This window comes from Sceloporus undulatus, chromosome 3 (assembly GCF_019175285.1).
Source record: "Sceloporus undulatus isolate JIND9_A2432 ecotype Alabama chromosome 3, SceUnd_v1.1, whole genome shotgun sequence".
NCBI classification, from domain to species: domain Eukaryota; kingdom Metazoa; phylum Chordata; class Lepidosauria; order Squamata; family Phrynosomatidae; genus Sceloporus; species Sceloporus undulatus.
The window spans coordinates 4,289,981-4,307,595 of NC_056524.1; the positions used below are offsets into that span (position 1 = coordinate 4,289,981).

The 17,615-nt window shown below is 42.1% G+C and overlaps 1 protein-coding gene across 1 annotated transcript; it reads right to left on the reverse strand.

Annotated features, from left to right (window-relative positions):
- Positions 1-465: 465 nt before the first annotated feature.
- On the reverse strand, positions 466-14,395 carry MRPL48 (mitochondrial ribosomal protein L48). The gene is made up of 7 exons (XM_042460125.1): positions 14,059-14,395; positions 13,122-13,165; positions 11,218-11,303; positions 8,145-8,317; positions 4,963-5,065; positions 4,150-4,239; positions 466-685 (listed from the first exon to the last, which is right to left on the reverse strand). The coding sequence occupies exons 1-7, from the start codon at positions 14,073-14,075 to the stop codon at positions 611-613; spliced, it is 588 nt and encodes a 195-aa protein (XP_042316059.1). The 5' UTR covers positions 14,076-14,395; the 3' UTR covers positions 466-610.
- Between the last annotated feature and the right edge of the window lie 3,220 nt (positions 14,396-17,615).

Below are 17,615 nucleotides of genomic sequence, written 5' to 3' on the forward strand. Positions count from 1 at the left end.
ACTTAGGTAAAATGTCAAAATCAAGGTTTTGCTTGAATCCATGGATAAAGCAGGCCAAACTGTACAGAAGGGTGACGGTACTGTCCTCCTCCCAGGGATGCTTTGATTGTGAGTTCCTGCATGGCAGGAGGTTGGACTGGATGGCCCCTGTGGTCTCTTTGAATTCTATGATTCCCTTTCCTTTTTATGCTGAAGCAAACTAATATGGCTTTCCCTTTTCTGCATCAGCTACTCTGATTTTACTATCCACCAGGTGGCACTGAAGTATGAACCAAGTAGGTGTAAATTACATGTGCATTCTGGCCCATGGACTGCCTTCTGACCAATGGTCCAAACCTCACTAGGTGAATTTTGCAAGTGGAACTCTGAGTCAGTGCAGATGGTGATGGGAACAGCATTGGTTTAGTTGCAAGAAACAAACAGTCCCATTCCACAGGTTCAAAAAGTACTGCAAACAGTGCAGCATACCACAAAAAAAATTGCATGATTTATTGCAGAAATGAATTGGTTTATCTGCAAACACAGACAACTCTATCCATGGAAAGCTGGAAAGGAACCTGCCAGATCGAGCCAAACACTGCCACACAACGGATGTTCATCACAGCACAGCTCAGTTCATTTGGGCAAGCAGCTCTGCAAGTTGTGGACGATCCTTGAGTCGGCTCTTGAAGTCTTCTTCTGTATGCTGTGGGAGGAGGAAGAGCAGAACATCAAGAACAAGTCTTTCAGTACTTTCTGGTGTCAGCCCCTCTGTCTGGTAAAGGGTTCATTTCCCCCATATTATCCTATTCAGACATCCTGATAGGTGGCAGAGATACCAACGAATAGCCGTCATGCAAAGAATTATACCAGGCCAAAGAAATCCCCCACTAGATATTAAATATCTCCACATTTCACACGCAACCAGGTACACACACTCTTTCCGCCTCAGAGAAAGGCAAAGGCAAAAGCCCTTATGAATAAATCTCGCCAAGAAGCCCCTGTGATAGGATCACCTTTGGGTCACCATAAGTCAGAAACGACTTGAAGGCACACAACAGAACCCTAAATTACTCATTAAGTAATTGAGGCTACATGCTGCAACTCTGTATAAGTCATTGCTTGTCTCTTCCCTCCTCTCTGTTGTTGTTGTGTGCCTTCAACTAGTTGCCAACTTACCAATGGTTTGCCATTGCCTTCCCCTCTTTACGAGGAGACAAATGTTACTGGTGAGCTTCAGACAGGGGCTGTAGTGTAATGAGCAGAAAAAGGCTCATCAGTGGAGAAGAGTGAAATGTTAACTATCTTTTCCAAGGTGTATCAGGAACACACAAAGTTAGGGAGAGGGTTCAACTCAGTACTGTGGAAACAACTGGTGAACAGCCTTATTTGAGGCTACTAGATCACCCGCGTGTGCAGAGAAATGGAAAACATATTTGCTGTTATTTCTTTCCTGGTGGAAAAATGGGTTTCCTGATACTCGGGAATTGCAGTTGGGAAGGACAACAGACTGGAGAGAGCGTGTAGTTTCTTCCAATGTGTGTCAGGAAATTCTGCACAGTAATACAGCTGGGATTTTTGATTTGCACAAAAATTGTGCGATTTATGCAGAAACGTTTTTCATGCAAATGATTATTTGCACAACACCTTTGCTGCTTTTTGGAAGTTTCCTGTGATTTTGTGTGTGTGTGTGTGTGTGCAAAAATGCTTTTTGTGCAAAAAACCGATGTAGATTTATCTCAAGTGTTTTTTGCATCAGAAAATCTTTTTTGCAACTACAACAAAAATTCATGCAAAAAACTTTCTAGTCACATTTTTTTTACAAGATCAATTCCCACCACCACCAAAAAAAGTGATTTTTACACAGAAAAAACAATCCTGAAACATAGCTTTTTGTGGGGTTTTGGGGCTATGTGGCCATTTTCTGGAAGTGTTTATTCTTGATGTTTTGTCAACATCTGTGGCTGGCATCTACAGAAAATGCTGGCATGGGAGGGAGTGGGGTGTGTGTGTGTGCACACACACATACTGTGTGACGCTTGGTTGAGAGGAAGTGATTTACATGTTAATCTGTGTGTTGATCTGTCAGTGAATGGCCAGGCCTCTGGGGGTCTCTAATTAGTAATCCATTGTCCGCTGGGAAACACCCCCCCCCCCCCGCCCCTGAGTGGTTTTCATTTGCATTTGCTGGGTCTTGATTTTGGTGTTTTTCATGATTGGCAGCCAAACCTTGTTTACTATAAGGAACACAAGAGACACTGCAGACAGGGTCAGCCAGAAAAGTAGCAGAACATGTTATAAACCATCCTGGCCACAAAAAAAAGTGCTGTTTGAAAACACTGAAATTCTGGACCATGCCAACAGCTATCAGGTCAGAATGCACAGGGAAGGCACTGAAATCCATGAACACCTGGACAACTTCAACAGGAAAGAAGAAGCCCTGAAAGTAAACAGAGTTTGGCTCCCAATCCTGAAAAACAGCAAAATCAAGGCCTAGCAAATGCAAATGAGAACCCACCCAGGGTCAGAGAGATTCCCAGCAGACAATGGATTACTAAATTAATAGACCCCCTGAGAGGGTCTATTTCCATGGGCAGTGGGGGATTTTGGGAATTGTGCAAATGCACACAGATGCAGAATATGCTCTAAACTAGTCAACAGAATGGAACCATAAAGTAATTGCCATCTCTATGCTTTCTCAGTTTAGAAAATTCTCACTTTCCCAAAGCTCTTAGTCGGTCTGCTCTCCCTTTGCTGGTGTTCTGCTTCACAGGACTGCTTAAGATTTGCCCCCAAGAGATGGCTCATAGTGCATAATTACCCAGACAGAAAAAGAGAGCAAGCCTTTAAGCACCTGGGTCTGGCTAAGGAAAAAAGAAAATGCCTCTCTAGGTAGAAATTATGTGAGCAAAATCCCAAAGATGACAACTTATTGAAAAGAGGGGAGTAAATTAAAAGATTATTACCCTTGGGAAGTTCTCCTGCAAGAGCTCTATTGAAACCAGTAAGAACTGCACAGGACAGGTTCTCTTGCAAGTGAGCTCCATGGTACAAAAGCTTCCCATCAGCTACAATTTGAGGTATGCAGAAGTTAGCATGGTATAGTGGTTTGAGTGTTGGACTGCAACTGTGGAGACCAGCGTTTGATTCCCAGCTCAGCCATGAAACTCACTGGGTAATCTTGACCCAGTCACATGCTCTTAGCCTCAGGGGAAGGCTATGGCAAACCTCCTCTGGATGAATCTTGCCAAGAAAATCCCAGGATACGTTCGCCTTTGGGGGTCACCATAAGTCAGAAATGACTTGAAGGCACACAACAACAACAAGTCTCTGCAGAAATGAGAACCTGGTCTGGCCCATTTTCTCCCTTAAATTCTTGTTCCAGGCAGCTCTTGCAAGGTAGCTAGCTACAGCCATACTCCCAAACAGCAACTCTAATGACCTTGCTTAGGTCAGTTGCTTTCTATCCTCTTGCCCAGTGCAGACATTTTTCCAATCCTTCTAGGTTCCTTGGATGGGCCTACAAGGTCTCTGTCTCATTTACAGCCCGCCTTTCTCTAAAGTCCTTCCTGCTTCTTCAGCCCTTGAGTCTTTCCCAGGTGTGGAGGCCCAGGTAAATATTTGGAGCCCAAAGCATGTCATGCTCCCATGCAACTCAGTTCTGAACAACAATACTGTAGAGAGATCTTATAGCACCTTCGAGATGAACTGATAGAAAGAAGTTGGCAGCATGAGCTTTTACACTTAAATCTACTTCTTCAGATGCATTTGGAAGTAGATTTAAGTCTACAAAAGCTCATGCTGCCAACTTCTTTCAGTGATTTCAAAGGTGCTACAAGATATCACTATATACTGATTCTACATACTAACATGACTATATTTTTGAATAATAACAGTTGTTGTTATTATTACTGTATAGTTTTTTGTAGGTTTTTCGGGTTATGTGGTTCAGGTTCTAGAAGAGATCATTCCTGATGTTTCGCCGGCAGCAGTGGCTGACATCTTCAGAGAATGCTGGAACTTCCTTCTGTGAAGTTACCAGCCACAGCTGATGGCGAAACATCAGGAATAAACTCTTCTAGAACACAGCCACATAGCCAAAAAACCCCACAAAAAACTATGGATACCACCCATAGCTCAACATGAATGCTTCAATAAGAATTGACATACCTCTTTCACTAACAGGTGTACTCCTTCAGGCTGATTATTCTGAATGATCTCCAAGAGAACAGGAGCAAATGTGGCACTCAAACCGTGAATCTACGTTTTGGGGAGGAGAGAAAATATGAGTGATTGTTCAACTGGAGAGGGAATAGTACAAACAAAAATGTAAAACTGCACCCATAGTTGCTTGCAATGAATCCATTTCCAACAAGAGCTAATGGCACTAACTGCAATCAGCTCTCCGTGTTTGTGGATTTGACTTTTGCCGATTTGATTGTTCATGGATTTTACCAATACATTCTTTCTAGGGATCTCTAGTTCTTCCAGCACAACTCTATGGTTAACATCCCCCAGAGGTTGCACTGGAGGATCCAGAGATTCTTAAGAGAGAACACATCTCCAGGCATTTGTACATCCTCCAGAACAATTCCATGGTCAGTGTCTGGTGGATGCTGACAACAAAGTTCTACTGGAGAACCCAGAGATTCCTAAAGAGGCATTCTCTCAGGTAAAATAAATTGTGATATTTTTTTATTTGTGATTTTTTTCCACTTTCATCCCTAGCCCCAGCGAATGTGGAAGGCCCAATGAACACTATTGTGGCTTACCAAAAATAAAAAAGTCATAAAAAAGGAATTAAAACTCTTTTCAAAATCTCACTGGGGTGGAAGGCAGGTGAGAAAATATTTGTGCAATTATTTAGGCAAGAGTGACCTGAATGAAAACCTGCATCTCAGCTGAACACCCCCCCCCCCCCCCTTGTCACAGTGTTATTTGAACAAAAGGAAAGAGAGAGAGGCAAGACCTCCTCCTCTTTACCTGAACTACACGCTGGTGGGTGGTAAGAATGGCATCCAGCTGCATCTTGGAACCTTGCTCTTGCACCAGCATCACCTCTGTGGTCTTTGTGGGCATGGCATAGCTGTGGAAAAACAAATCAGGCATCAGCATTTCAGAAATGCTGGTGGGGTGAAGGGGTAGCATTTCCACACCACTCAGCAAAAAAGGGGATGAACTTTCAGCCTAGGGAGCAAGGCTGAGGGAGTCTTTGCAGCAAATTAGCCTTGCAAACAAGATGGGGTGCCTTGGCTCAGTGGAGCAAAGCCTTCTGTGCTAATGAGGCCTGATTGTACTGAATTCTGCTTTGTGTGACTGCAAAGGTGTGGACAGGGAGGGAAATCTGCTTTTGAGATGCTAAAGGAGGTGGGGATTAGCAACACATATTTCATAGAATCCTAAGAGTTGGAAGAGACCTCAAGGGCCTTTATAGACCTCATCCCAAAGCTTCAAGTTGAGTAACAACACAACAAACTAATGTGGCAATTGGAGATTTCTCTTTAACATAGCCAGGGTGTTCGTGAAGAAAGCTGACAGGAAAACAATCAACTCATTTGAAATGTTGTGCTGGAAGAGAGTTCTACTAGAAGACAAATAAATAGGTCCAAGAGCAAATCAACCCTAGAAGCCATGAGGACTTAACTCAGGTTGTTGTACTTTGGACATACCATGAGAAGAAGACATCTCCTTTAAATCTTGTTGGTGTTTGTGGCATTAAATAATGTATTATCTTGGGAGAAGGATCTTGCTGTTGACCCTGAAATTGTGCTGGAGGGCCTATAAATGCCTAGAGAAGTGTTCTCTCTAGGAATCTCTAGGTCCTCCAGCATGACTTTTGGCAGAGGCTGGCAACAGAATCACACTGGAGGACCTAGAGATTCCTAGAGAGAACATATTCATCAAATCCACAAAGGTCAAAAGTGTAAATCTGGAGGGCTGACTCTATTCTTCCTCGCCTATCTTTCTGCCTATTTTTGTTTAATGTTTTAACAGTAAACACTTAATGCTTAATGTTTTTAATGTTTTTATACTATTACTGTATAATTCTGTTTTAGTACTGGGAAAGGGGGGGGTAGGTCTAGGCCATGTTTGATTTTTTAATTCTATTGTAATTTGATGTATTTTACTGTTGTAACCCGCCCGGATTCTGTGTGATTGGGCGGGCTAGAAATATATTATTATTATTATTATTGTTGTTGTTGTTGTTGTTGTTGTTATTATTATTGTTATTGGGTTATGCAACTTGCAGTTCTCTTAATAAAGAGGCCAAACATCCCATTCAGGAGTCCAACGGGTTATATCAAAATCCATAATTTTTGCCCCCAAACCTGTTCTTGACTTATACACAAGGTCACTTATAGTCGAGTATACATGGTATTATGCTCATAGTGGACCCTCCACATTCACTTAGATTAGGAGTACAGGATCCCCTGAAAGTGGGAAAACTGCAAATTAAAAAAAGAACACCTCTCTAGGAATCTCTAGGTCCTCCAGCAAGACTTTTGGCAGCCTTTCCTGAATAGTTCTCCGGCTATCAGAAAGAAAATCTAATTGCTGACCTCTGATTTCACCACAGTTGTTGTATTGTTTTTAAGTATGTTTTATGTTTTAAATTCTACATTGTTTAATTGTATTTTGGGGGGGTGGGCGTTGAGGGTTCGGACTGTATATTTTAATCTTATAAGTCACCCCGATTGCATTTTGTAAAAAGGCGGGATATAAATAATTATTATTATTATTATTAAGTTGGCAACAGAATCACACTGGAGGATCTAGAGATTCTTCGAGGGATCATATTAATCAAATCTACAAAAGTCAAAAGTGCAAATGTGGAGGGCTGACTGCATTTGGTTATGCACCTTGCAGTCCTCTTAATAAAGAGGCCAAACATCCCATTCAGGAGTCCAGCTCCTCCTGAACTGGACTTTATCCAGACTTTATCTGATACGTTTCTAAAACTCATTCAAACTCAGTTCTTTAAGGTTGCTTTGTCCTATTTTTAGGAGTTTCTCCTTAAGGTAGAACAAAGCCATATTGCTTGCCTGCCTGCTCTGATCTCAACACAGTTTCTGGGATTTTCAAAGAATGCAGGTTAGGAAGAGAATCAGGCTGGAGAGAATGAGTGGAGACCTCGTCTCTGAACGCAGTATGAAGCAAAGAGACCAAAATTCAAAAAGAGTGTGAAAGCTGAGCACACATTTCTTGTCTTTTTTCAGATGTTCAGAATAGTAAGCAGAGGTCAGATACAAGAAAGTGTTGGGTTGGGTTTTTTTTAAAGAAAAGGATTTAAAGACAATGGAACAGTAAGATTCCTCTCCCAAGATAATACATTATTTTGTGCCACAAACGCAAACAAGATTTAAAGGAGCTAAAGTTTTTAAACAGACGTTGGATGGAGACCTCTCAAGAGGGCTTTAGTTGTGCCTTCCTACATGGCAAGAGAATGGACTGGATGGCCCTTGTGGTCTCTTCCAGGTGTATGATTTCGTGAACCTATTTGGAGGTGGGGGAATTCAATACCTCGCATAGTCCTTTTAAAGTCTGCACTACAACCTAGACTGGTTTTGCCATTCTCCCCATGCCAAGAGCCACTGGCTGCCACTGAATGTATTTGAGGATCATAGTCTATGGCAAAGATACAGTGTCCAACATTTTTGGCCCTGAGGGCCACACTCCAAATCTTGGGAAAGTCTGCATGTGGAACCCTATGCTCTTTCACCTACTCCCTCACACCAATACACATTCATTCTCTTTGTCTGACTCACACACATTATTTACTCCCTGCAATCTACAGGTTATAGGGTGGCTAAAACTTACTTTCCCACCCACTGAAATCCAAGGTTTGATGGGCAAGGATATAGAACTTCCTCCCATCTTTTAGTAAACGCCCCTCAAATACTGCATTTACTTTGTTATCACTGTGTGTGTGTGTGTGTGTGTGTGTGTGTGTGTGTGTATCCAAGGTCCAAAAAAACCAACAACAAAAAACCACCAACCCCTGCAGAAATTATCCAGTTTGAGACCCCTTTAATTTTTTCCCTATGTTGCATACTGAGGTATCAAGTACCTCCTTATGTATAACCCCCCACCTATACCAACATAAAGCTACAAAAGGATTCTAGTCCAAAAGTACAGACCTCCTGCCCTGACAAACAGTACCCTACCTCTCCTCTACTTTGACGGACAGCCGATTGCAGAGTTTGTGGACGTACTGAGCATAGTGCTCCACCAAGGTCATGTCGTAGCCAGTCATCACTATGTTCAAGACCCCATATTCATGTTCTGTCCCGGGGTCAATTTCTTTCATTTGCAAACGTTCCCTTTTCTTCTTCGGAGCCTGTACAAAAAGAATTAAGTTTCTCTTAAAATGCTGCTGGGAGTATCCAAACCTGCAAAAGCTCAGAATGTAACAGTAAGTGTGTGAAGCCACAGTTCAGACATTAAACTATAGCTGATACATCTTGACCCCGAATAGTAAAGGCAGGGGCCGCACCTACTCCAAATTGGGGGACCAGAGGTAGAGTACATTAAGGCATCAGTTGGAGAGAAGAGAGAAATTCAGTTTTTTCTGACCCACATGCAACAAGATGCATCAGTTGCATTTCCAAACTGTGCTCCAAGGAGCCCTTAGGGCTCTGTGTAAACTTCCCAGATGCTCTGTGGCTACTTCAGGAAAATGAAAGAAATAAAAACTGAATGAAATTAAAGAATAAGAATATACTCTTATATATACTCCTAAACACCACTAACTTGTAAGACGTAGGGTAAGCCTCTTAGGGGCTCCACCATAGAAGTAAGGGCTCCATGAGTAGACATGAGCTATATCAGATCCAGAATGAGCTTCTGAATCTTTTGCAAGTATCACAAGCAATTATAGGAGTATCACTAGCCTACCTATGGATAATTTGTGCACTGGCTAACTGTGGGCATTTTTTCTGACACACTATCTTTTTTATCCAGGGAGCCCTGGTGGTGTGGTGGTTAAATGCCAGTCCTGCAGCCACAAGGTTGTGAGTTCAATCCTGGGGGCTCCATGGTTGACTCAGCCTTCCATCCTTTTGTAGGCTGGTAAAATGAGTACTCAGCTAGTTGGGGATTCACAGATTGTAAACTGCTTAGAGAGTGCTGAGTTCACTGAGAAGCCGTATAGAAAGATACATGCTATTGCTATCCCACAATGTAACCCAACACCCATGCTCATACATCATACGCTAGGGAGAAGAAAGCATGGCTTGTTGGCCATATGTAACCACCCCCTATACTTTTTTGTAAGCCAATTGAGTGCTCCCAGCCACATTTATTTTACACAAAACCCTACCTATGCCCTCAAGGAGCTGGCTACTTAAGACACAGAAAGGTTTCTTCATAAAACTGTCAATGACATCCAATTTGCTTCCTAGTTCTATGCCTTAACTTAACGTAGCCTGATGTGTGTGCGTGTGAAAAACATGGAGAAATTATCCCCACAACCATCTAGAGCAGCGGTTCTCAAACTTTGGTCCTCCAGATGTTCAGCTCCCAGAATTCCTGACTGTTGGCCATGCTGGGTGGGGTTTCGGGGAGCTGAAGACCAAAACACCTGGAGGACCAATATTTGGGACACTACTCTAGAAGACAGGTAAAAATATTATTTTTAAAAATTCAAATAGTGATGGATAGAGAAGTATGTAGCTCATGGAGGTCTGGTGAGGGGTGTGCAGACTTTGGACCCTACATTATCGCTTAGTGGGATACAGATGAGCAGAAATAGCTATGGAGAGCTTTAGGTTCATGTGTGCCACTCTGCTCAGTCATGCATGGCTTTAGCCAGTTGCTACAGACATCCTTCTGCAAAGCAACATTCCAAGGCTTGGCTGGGGATTGAGATTGGGACATTTTGCATGCAAACAGTGTGCTTTACCAGTGAGCTATGACCCTTTCTCACAGCATGGTCTCTGTCATCTTAATAATTCAACCATTGGTTTGCTCCAAACTGCAGTTTTTGTGTTGCATCCAACAGGCCGTGACCCAACTCAGGTTTCCAACTACAAAAGCCTTTCACTTCTCGAAGACCCAACTCACCCATTTCCAAGTGGGGTAGAAAGGAATTGACTTAGCAGACCTAAAAAGAAAAAAAAACAAACACTCTCCTCCCAGAAGATTCTTGACAAGCTAGGATAAACGGCTCCTATTTCAACTTCTGCCTTCAAGGCACCTTGCCCAGATAAATTATTGGTTCATTATCTTTCCAAATTAAAAAGGCCTCCTTTCAGAAAGCTAGATCTCTGGAAACAGTTTGGGGTGGCTTTTCTCTTACTGCTGCTGAGCAACAGCAAGAGATTCAATTCAGGAAGCTTGAAATGGTTTTAACCCAGCACATAAAGCAAAAATAAGACAGGTCCTGAAACTGAGAGGGAAATGATAGCTAACTCAGGGCCTAAAATACTACTTTACCGAATGGGTCTTATGCAAAAATCTTATGTCTTGTAATGTTATTTAGAGGGAAAATCTTATTTCTGTTCCCAGCCTGCCCCATTTGCTGTATTTCACTGGCAAATTATTATAATGAACATTATTATGGTTTATGTATGCAAAATATCACAGGGGAATATTGTTACAATTCAACAAAACAAACAACTCAGGATGGAAAGGAATGGTGAAACAATAGACAACATTTGTTTTAAGAATCTGTAACAACTACCATAGCTAAAACAAGTGAAAACAAATGTGTGTGAAGTCTATACCTTTTCTTGATTTGATTTGACTATTATCATCTTTAAAATATTATAACTTCTTTGTCTTTTAATATTATACCTTTTTGTGCTTTTATTTGTACTTATTGTTTTTTTTCACCTTTTTGTGAGCTGCTTTGAACCCCACTTTTGTGAGAAGGGTGGGTTATAAATCAAACCAACCAACCAACCATTTTAGACTGTAAAAGTAACTTAGAGTAACCAGGTATTCCTGCACTACCTCTTTATCTAATCTGTGCTGCATTTTTCTTGTTGCATCACCAGCTCCATTTCCCCCAGTTTGAGCACTGTTCTCCTTTCCAGAGAAGACCAAAGCAAAGACGTTGTTGAGAAGTTCTGCCTTTTCTCCATCCCCTCCTAACATTTTGCCAACTTCTACAGAATCTTCAGAATCTCTCATACTGATGAGAATCCACCTAATGATGTCCTTCCCTGACATTGTCTCTGGAAATTCAGCCTTAAGAAACTGTAAAATGAATAGTGCTTAATATTTGAAAACACTTACCTCTGCCAGGAGCAAATGTCTAAATCGGCCAATGCCATGGGTTGGCTGGGATCTGTAGTTCCTGCGGCAGTTCACCAGTGAGCATCCTTTGAGAAACAGAAGAAGCTCACTGAAAGCTCCCTAAACTCCCCTCTCTGCTGTGAAGCTAGAACAACAGAGTCTTAGGCACCTGCCAGTCTTCAAAGAAATACAGCTAAATGCCAAAACACACTGCAGAAATAATCCAGTTTGACACCACTTTAACTGCCCTGGCTAAATGCTAGGAAATTCTGGGAATTCATTTGAAACATTTCAACTTCTCTCTCAGAGAGCTCTGGTGCCACAATAAACTACAATTGCCAGGATTCCCTAGCACTGAGACAGGGCAGTTAAAGCAGTGCCAAACTGGATTATTTCTGCAGTGTGGATTGGACAAACATTACACTGCTTTATATGCCAATTTGACTTATACCCTGCCTTTCTCCCAGAAACAGGACTCAAGATGGGTCATAAAAAGATTAAAAAGCAGTATACATGAAACGTTAGCGTAAAGGCAATCAAGTTATCATATTAAAAATTTTAGATAACCCCCCAACACCCTAAAAGCCCGTCCCTCTGCAGAGAAAAGTTCCCCTACATACAAGAAAAAGTCTTTGCTTTGGAGAAAGAATTAAAGTGGCTTTTCATCTGCTAATCCCCAGAAGTATTTGCATCTCTGTTATTTGTGTATCTGGTGTTTGGGAAATTCCTCCAAAAGAACTATCTGGCACGGTAAAGGTTACACAGCATTATTTTGCCTCCCTTAAAGAATGCTGTATATGACCAATTGATACCTAGACACCAAGTTTTGATTTCTATCCCGCTCATCAGCTTGAAGGAATTTTCTAAACATATGCGCTCTGCGGTAGTAATTTGGCAACCTTGGCAAACTATATTAGGATGTAAGGACTCGGGGCTCCCATTTTGTTCAGATTCTGGCCTGTCAAGGTGGGAGACAAGTGTATTTTTTTCTCAAAATAATGTTGGATCCTTGATTTGCCAGGCCTGGTCTTCTACGTTCTAAGTTCCCTTTACTCTGTTGGTGGAGGGCAGTCCACCTTCCCTTGGCAGGAAAGGTGGACACTTGGAGCTACCACTGAGAAGACGTTCTTTCACATCTCCACTAGACATGCCTCTGAGGGTGTCAGAAGCAAGATAAAGTCTTCCCCTGGAGATCTCAGAGCCTCAGGAGGCTTGAATGGAAGACTACAGTCCTTCGGATAGGGCATTTAAATGTTTAGGCTACTCTCCTACTGCTTTTCCAGCGGTCCTTTCAAGAACTCCAGGGCTCCTTACTCAAAATATCACTAATGTCAAATAAACAACCCTGATAAATAGCCTGAGCATCACTTTCTACCTTCCACTCTTCAACAGGTGGCAGATCAACCATAGTTCCCACTGGGTAACAGCAAGAGCCAACAGCTTTGCTCATATTATCCATAAACCTGACAGTCCCCATGTCACAGGAATGGGCAACTGTAATGAGTCTTGGGTCCAATTTTCTGTCCCCGGGGAACAAACTGACTGTCAAAAATGTTCAACTCTATCCCCAAACAAAATTAAAAAGTGGCCAAAGTTCTCTCATTTTTAAAAAATAAGGACCCCTCCCCCCATTTTTAAATAGTACAAGGGATCCATATTTAAAGTGTGAATTGTAATACAGTACCTAGAGGCTTTGAAGACAAGAAATTCCCTCCCTCCAGGAGAAAGGGTGGGGAAAATGCTGATTCCAGCAGCCTGGGGACAAGTTACACACAATAACAACTTTTCTTCCACACAGCAACACAGAGTAGAGCATCCCAGGCTTCCAGGACTAAAGGCAATGTTCCTTCTTATGGCAATGCTGGTAGCATTTGCTATAAGGCTGGGAGGGAGGGAACACTTACCTACAGAACAGATGGTGCTCCTTCTAGATGCCTTTAAGACGAGCCTAATATGAGAAAAAAAAGAAAGCTGATCATTGTGACTGGATGATTCTTCCACCTCCAATGTATTTCAACACCATCTGAAGTATACCTATAATGATTAGATCTCATGCTGGCTCCCTTGGCAGCCTTGCACAGGCAATTTTGGAGTTAGTTGCAAGCGACAGAAGAAGCCACAAAGCAAAAAGCATTCATAAGAGAAAGCCTTTGGTTGCAATTCCAAATACGCTGAGTTAGAAGTACAGTATGTCCGATTAATCAGAGCCAATTTAATTCCAAAGAAACCAGAAGGGGATTGTTTTATTTTCTCTGGTACCATACTGATGTGGAGCCTAAGGCACCAGATCCTTTTTAATTTTGAAAGCTAAGCAGGGTCAGGCCTAGTTAGTACTTTGATAAGGGGCCACCAAGGAATATCAAGAGGTTCTTAAGTTGTCTTCTGTGGGGGACCAGCCAGGATTTTCCCTCCAGTGTACCAGAGACCAGAAGCATACTTAGGCCCATCCACTACAACTGTTTCTTTCTTTCATGGAAGCTCACCACAGACTAGCAATCATTGTTTCATGGATCAATACTGAACCTTGGACCACCACTTTGAGACACACTGCTATGTGATATATTTTCTAAAGAAGCAATGGCAAACCATCTTTCAGCATTCCTTGTCTTAGAAAACTCTAGGAAATTCATAGAACCACATATAAACACACACATCCATACATACACACACACACCCCATACTAACTACAGCAATGAAAGAAGACTGCAGTGTGAACATCTCCAAAACCAGGTTACAGTCCCTGATCTCTTGGAAGTCTTTTATTCCTACCATTCCATCAATGATAATGAATTTACTCAGGAGCAAAGGGTATCATATTTGCTTAAACTTCAGTCATCTTACCTGATAAGCACAGACATCTCCCTTAAAAAAGGTTCCTTTCCCAACCACAGTGCCTAGTAAAATAAGAAAAAAAAATTAAAATCTAAAACTTGTGAAAGATTGCAGTGACTTTTCCAAGGCTCTGGGTTGCTCTTTGGCAGCTCATTCTGGCTCATGCTTCCCACTTTGAACCTGCAAACATGCAAGCCATCAGCAAGCTTCTCTAAACTGTTTTCAGAAACCCTAAAGGCTGGTGTTTGTAAGAGAACAACAAGAAGACAGATGACTGCAATTTCTTTTCCCACATACTCCATCACTTGTACTCTTGTAGTTCAAGAACAATACTCAGGTGGACTGGGAACAGAAACCATTAGGCTGCACTAAAGCTAGGAAACATTACTTTTTTGGATGACAAATTCCAGAATCCCCCAGCCAGCATGGCCTCCAGCTTAAAACACTGATTTTTCAAAATGTAATAAACTCATTTTTGATGCCTTCAGCTCATGATGATACATATATAAGTCAATTTATATGCCAGGCTCTCCCTTAGGTTTCAATTATTGTAAAGGGAAGAGTAGATCTGGAGAAAGCATATTAAAAGGGGCTGTCTAAAACTAGCTACCAGGGTATGGTGTACTTTAAATCTTAAGCAGCTGGCATTTGCTAGTTTGTGAATTAAATTACAACAGAGGGATGTGCCAATAGGTTCATAAAACCATAATAACAAACAAGAAAACGTACACAGAGAAATAATTACAGTAATATACTTGAAATGGTATCATTCAGTTAAAATGCACTGGCAAGAAGACAAAGAAAAGAAAGCATTCACAAAACCATAGAATCATAGAATAATAGAGTTGGAAGAGACCACAAGGGCCATCCAGTCCAACCCCCTGCCATGCAGGAAATCCCAATCAAAGCATCCCTGACAGATGGCCATCCAGCCTCGGTTTGAAGACCTCCAAGGAAGGAGACTCTATCACCCTCCGAGGAAGGAGTGCATTCCACTGTCGAACAGCCCTTACTGTCAGGAAGTTCCTCCTAACATTGAGGTGGAATCTCTTTTCCTGGAGCTTGCATCCATTGTTCCAGGTCCTGTTCTCTGGAGCAGCAGAAAACAAGCTGGCTCCCTCCTCAATATGACATCCTTTCAAACATTTAAACAGGGCTATCGTATCACCTCTTAACCTTCTCTTCTCCAGTCTAAATATCCCTAGCTCCCTAAGTCGTTCCTCATAGGGCAAGGTTTCCAGACCCTTCACCATTTTAGTTGCCCTCCTTTGGACACATGGCTCCAGTTTCTCAATGTCCTTTTTGAATTGTGGTGCCCAGAACTGGACACAGTATTCCAGGTGGGGCCTGACCAGAGCAGAATACAGTGGCACTATTACTTCTCTTGATCTAAACACTATACTTTTATTGATGCAGCCTAAAATTGGAGTGTAGTGGAGTCTCCTTCCTTGGAGGTCTTTAAACAGAGGCTCGATGGCCATCTGTCAGAGATGATTTGATTTGGATTTCCTGCATGGCAGGGGGTTGAACTAGATGGCCCTTGCGGTCTCTTCCAACTCTATGATTCTATGATTCTATGAAATAGTTTGCCTGGTTTGTCAGAGCTCTGGTCCGTCACCAAGCTACAAATCCCAGGATTCTGTAGAACAGGGCCATGGCAGTTAAGCAGTGTCAGATTGCTTTAATTCTGTAGTGTGGATATATACCCAGTCTGGTGTATTAAAACCTTATCAGGTGGCTTATAGACCCCATGAGGGTCAGACACTAATGTACAATGCATCAGAAGTTTTTGAGGAATTTCTTCTTCACAGGGTGCAGTATGAAATGCTCCTATTGTATCATAGAATCATAGAGTTGGGAAAGACCCCAAAGGTCATCCAGTCCAACCCCCTACCATGCAGGAACACAGAATCAAAGCATCCCTGACAAATGGCCATCCAGCCTCTGTTTAAAAACCTACAAAGAAGGAGACTCCACCAAAATCTCCAAGGGAATGTGTTCCAATGTCAAACAGCTTTACCATCAGGACGTTCTTCCTAACGTTCGGCTGGAATCTCTTTTCCTGTAGCTTTCATCCATTGTTCCATGTCCTAGTCTCTGGAGCAGCAGAAAAGAAGCTTGCTCCATTATCTATATGACACTCCTACAGATATTTAAATATGATTGTCATATCTCCTCATTTTCTCTTCTCCAGGCTAAACATACCCAGGTCCCTAAGCTATTTCTCATAGAACTTGGTTTCCTGATCTTTGACCATCTTGGTCCTCCTCCTCTGAACGCATTCCAACTTGTTGGTATCCTTCTTGGACTGTAGTGCCCAGAACTGAAATATAAAATCATAGAGTTGGAAGAGACCCCCCAAGGGCCATCAAGTCTAACATCTTGCCATGCAGAAAGACACAACGAAAGGACTACCCACAGATGGCCATCCAGCCTCTATTTAAAAACTTCCAAATAAAGACACTCCGCTACTCTCAGAGGCAGCAGCGTCTTCCACAGTCGAACAACTCTTACTGTCAGGAAGTTCTTCCTAATGCTGAGGTAGAATCTCCTTTCCTGTAGTTTGAATCCACTGCTCTGGGACCTATTCCCTAGAGCAGCAGAAAACAAGCTTGAGGATATCCCATTCTATCCTCCCAGCTGCCAAACAACCAGTCAGAACTCCAGGGTCACTGGGAACTCCAGTCTTACTGGGTGGCTTTGGAGTGTGCTTAGCTGATATTCTATTGGGTTGCAGAGGAGAGAAAAAGGAAGGAAACCAGGGCTGTTGATCAGCTCTGCTGGAAGATGAAGACTCTGCCTTCAGCTGTTTCTCAACATTGAGCATCAGCAACCAATCCATCAGGCACCCTGACCTGTTTCCATCCTACTTTGACTTTAAAGACCTGGTAGCAGTCTTTCTTTTTCCTCCTTTTGTGTCTTACAGACAGTAAGCCTTAGCATAAGGATTCCTGTGGTTTCTACTTCCCTGGGAGACTTTTTGGCTCACAAGCAAGGTATCTTTAAGTAACCATACAAACATCATCATCATGATTTGCCACGATTTGCAAGAATACATCAAAACACACCTATGGGGAGCAGATGTATCCGAAACCTTGTCCACTAAAGACAGACCATGCATGGCATCTATGTAGGGTTGCCAAAATTCTCTACTACAAAACGGGACAAAATGTAGGACAAAATGTAGACCAAAATGCAAGAGAATTGTAGGATAAAATTTAGCTCAAAATGTAGGACATTTGAGAAAAATGGAGGGCCTTAAATGTCCTACATTTTGGGCTAAATTTTGTCCTACATTTTGTCCTGGTTTGTGGTAGAGAATTTGGCAACCCTACATCTATGGAATGCTGATTATTAATCATAGAAGAAAACTTGGAAGGGTTGTGGCAGAACGGAGTATCATGGAGAAGAGCAAGCGAAACTGGATTATTTCTGCAGTGTGTTTTGGACCTAAATCTGGCCAGCGGTGAGCAGGAAAATATGCCACCATATTTTGTTACAATCTCTTCTGACAGGTTTATCCGGATGAATTTTAAACTGAGAATTTGAAATGATGGATGTGAAAT

Coding starts and splice junctions, on each gene's coding strand:
- MRPL48 (XM_042460125.1), bottom strand. Junction 4,240..4,962: donor CCCACCAGCGTGTAGTTCAG/GTAAAGAGGAGG, acceptor CCCAAAACGTAG/ATTCACGGTTTGAGTGCCAC. Junction 686..4,149: donor TACACCTGTTAGTGAAAGAG/GTATGTCAATTC, acceptor CTCCTCCCACAG/CATACAGAAGAAGACTTCAA.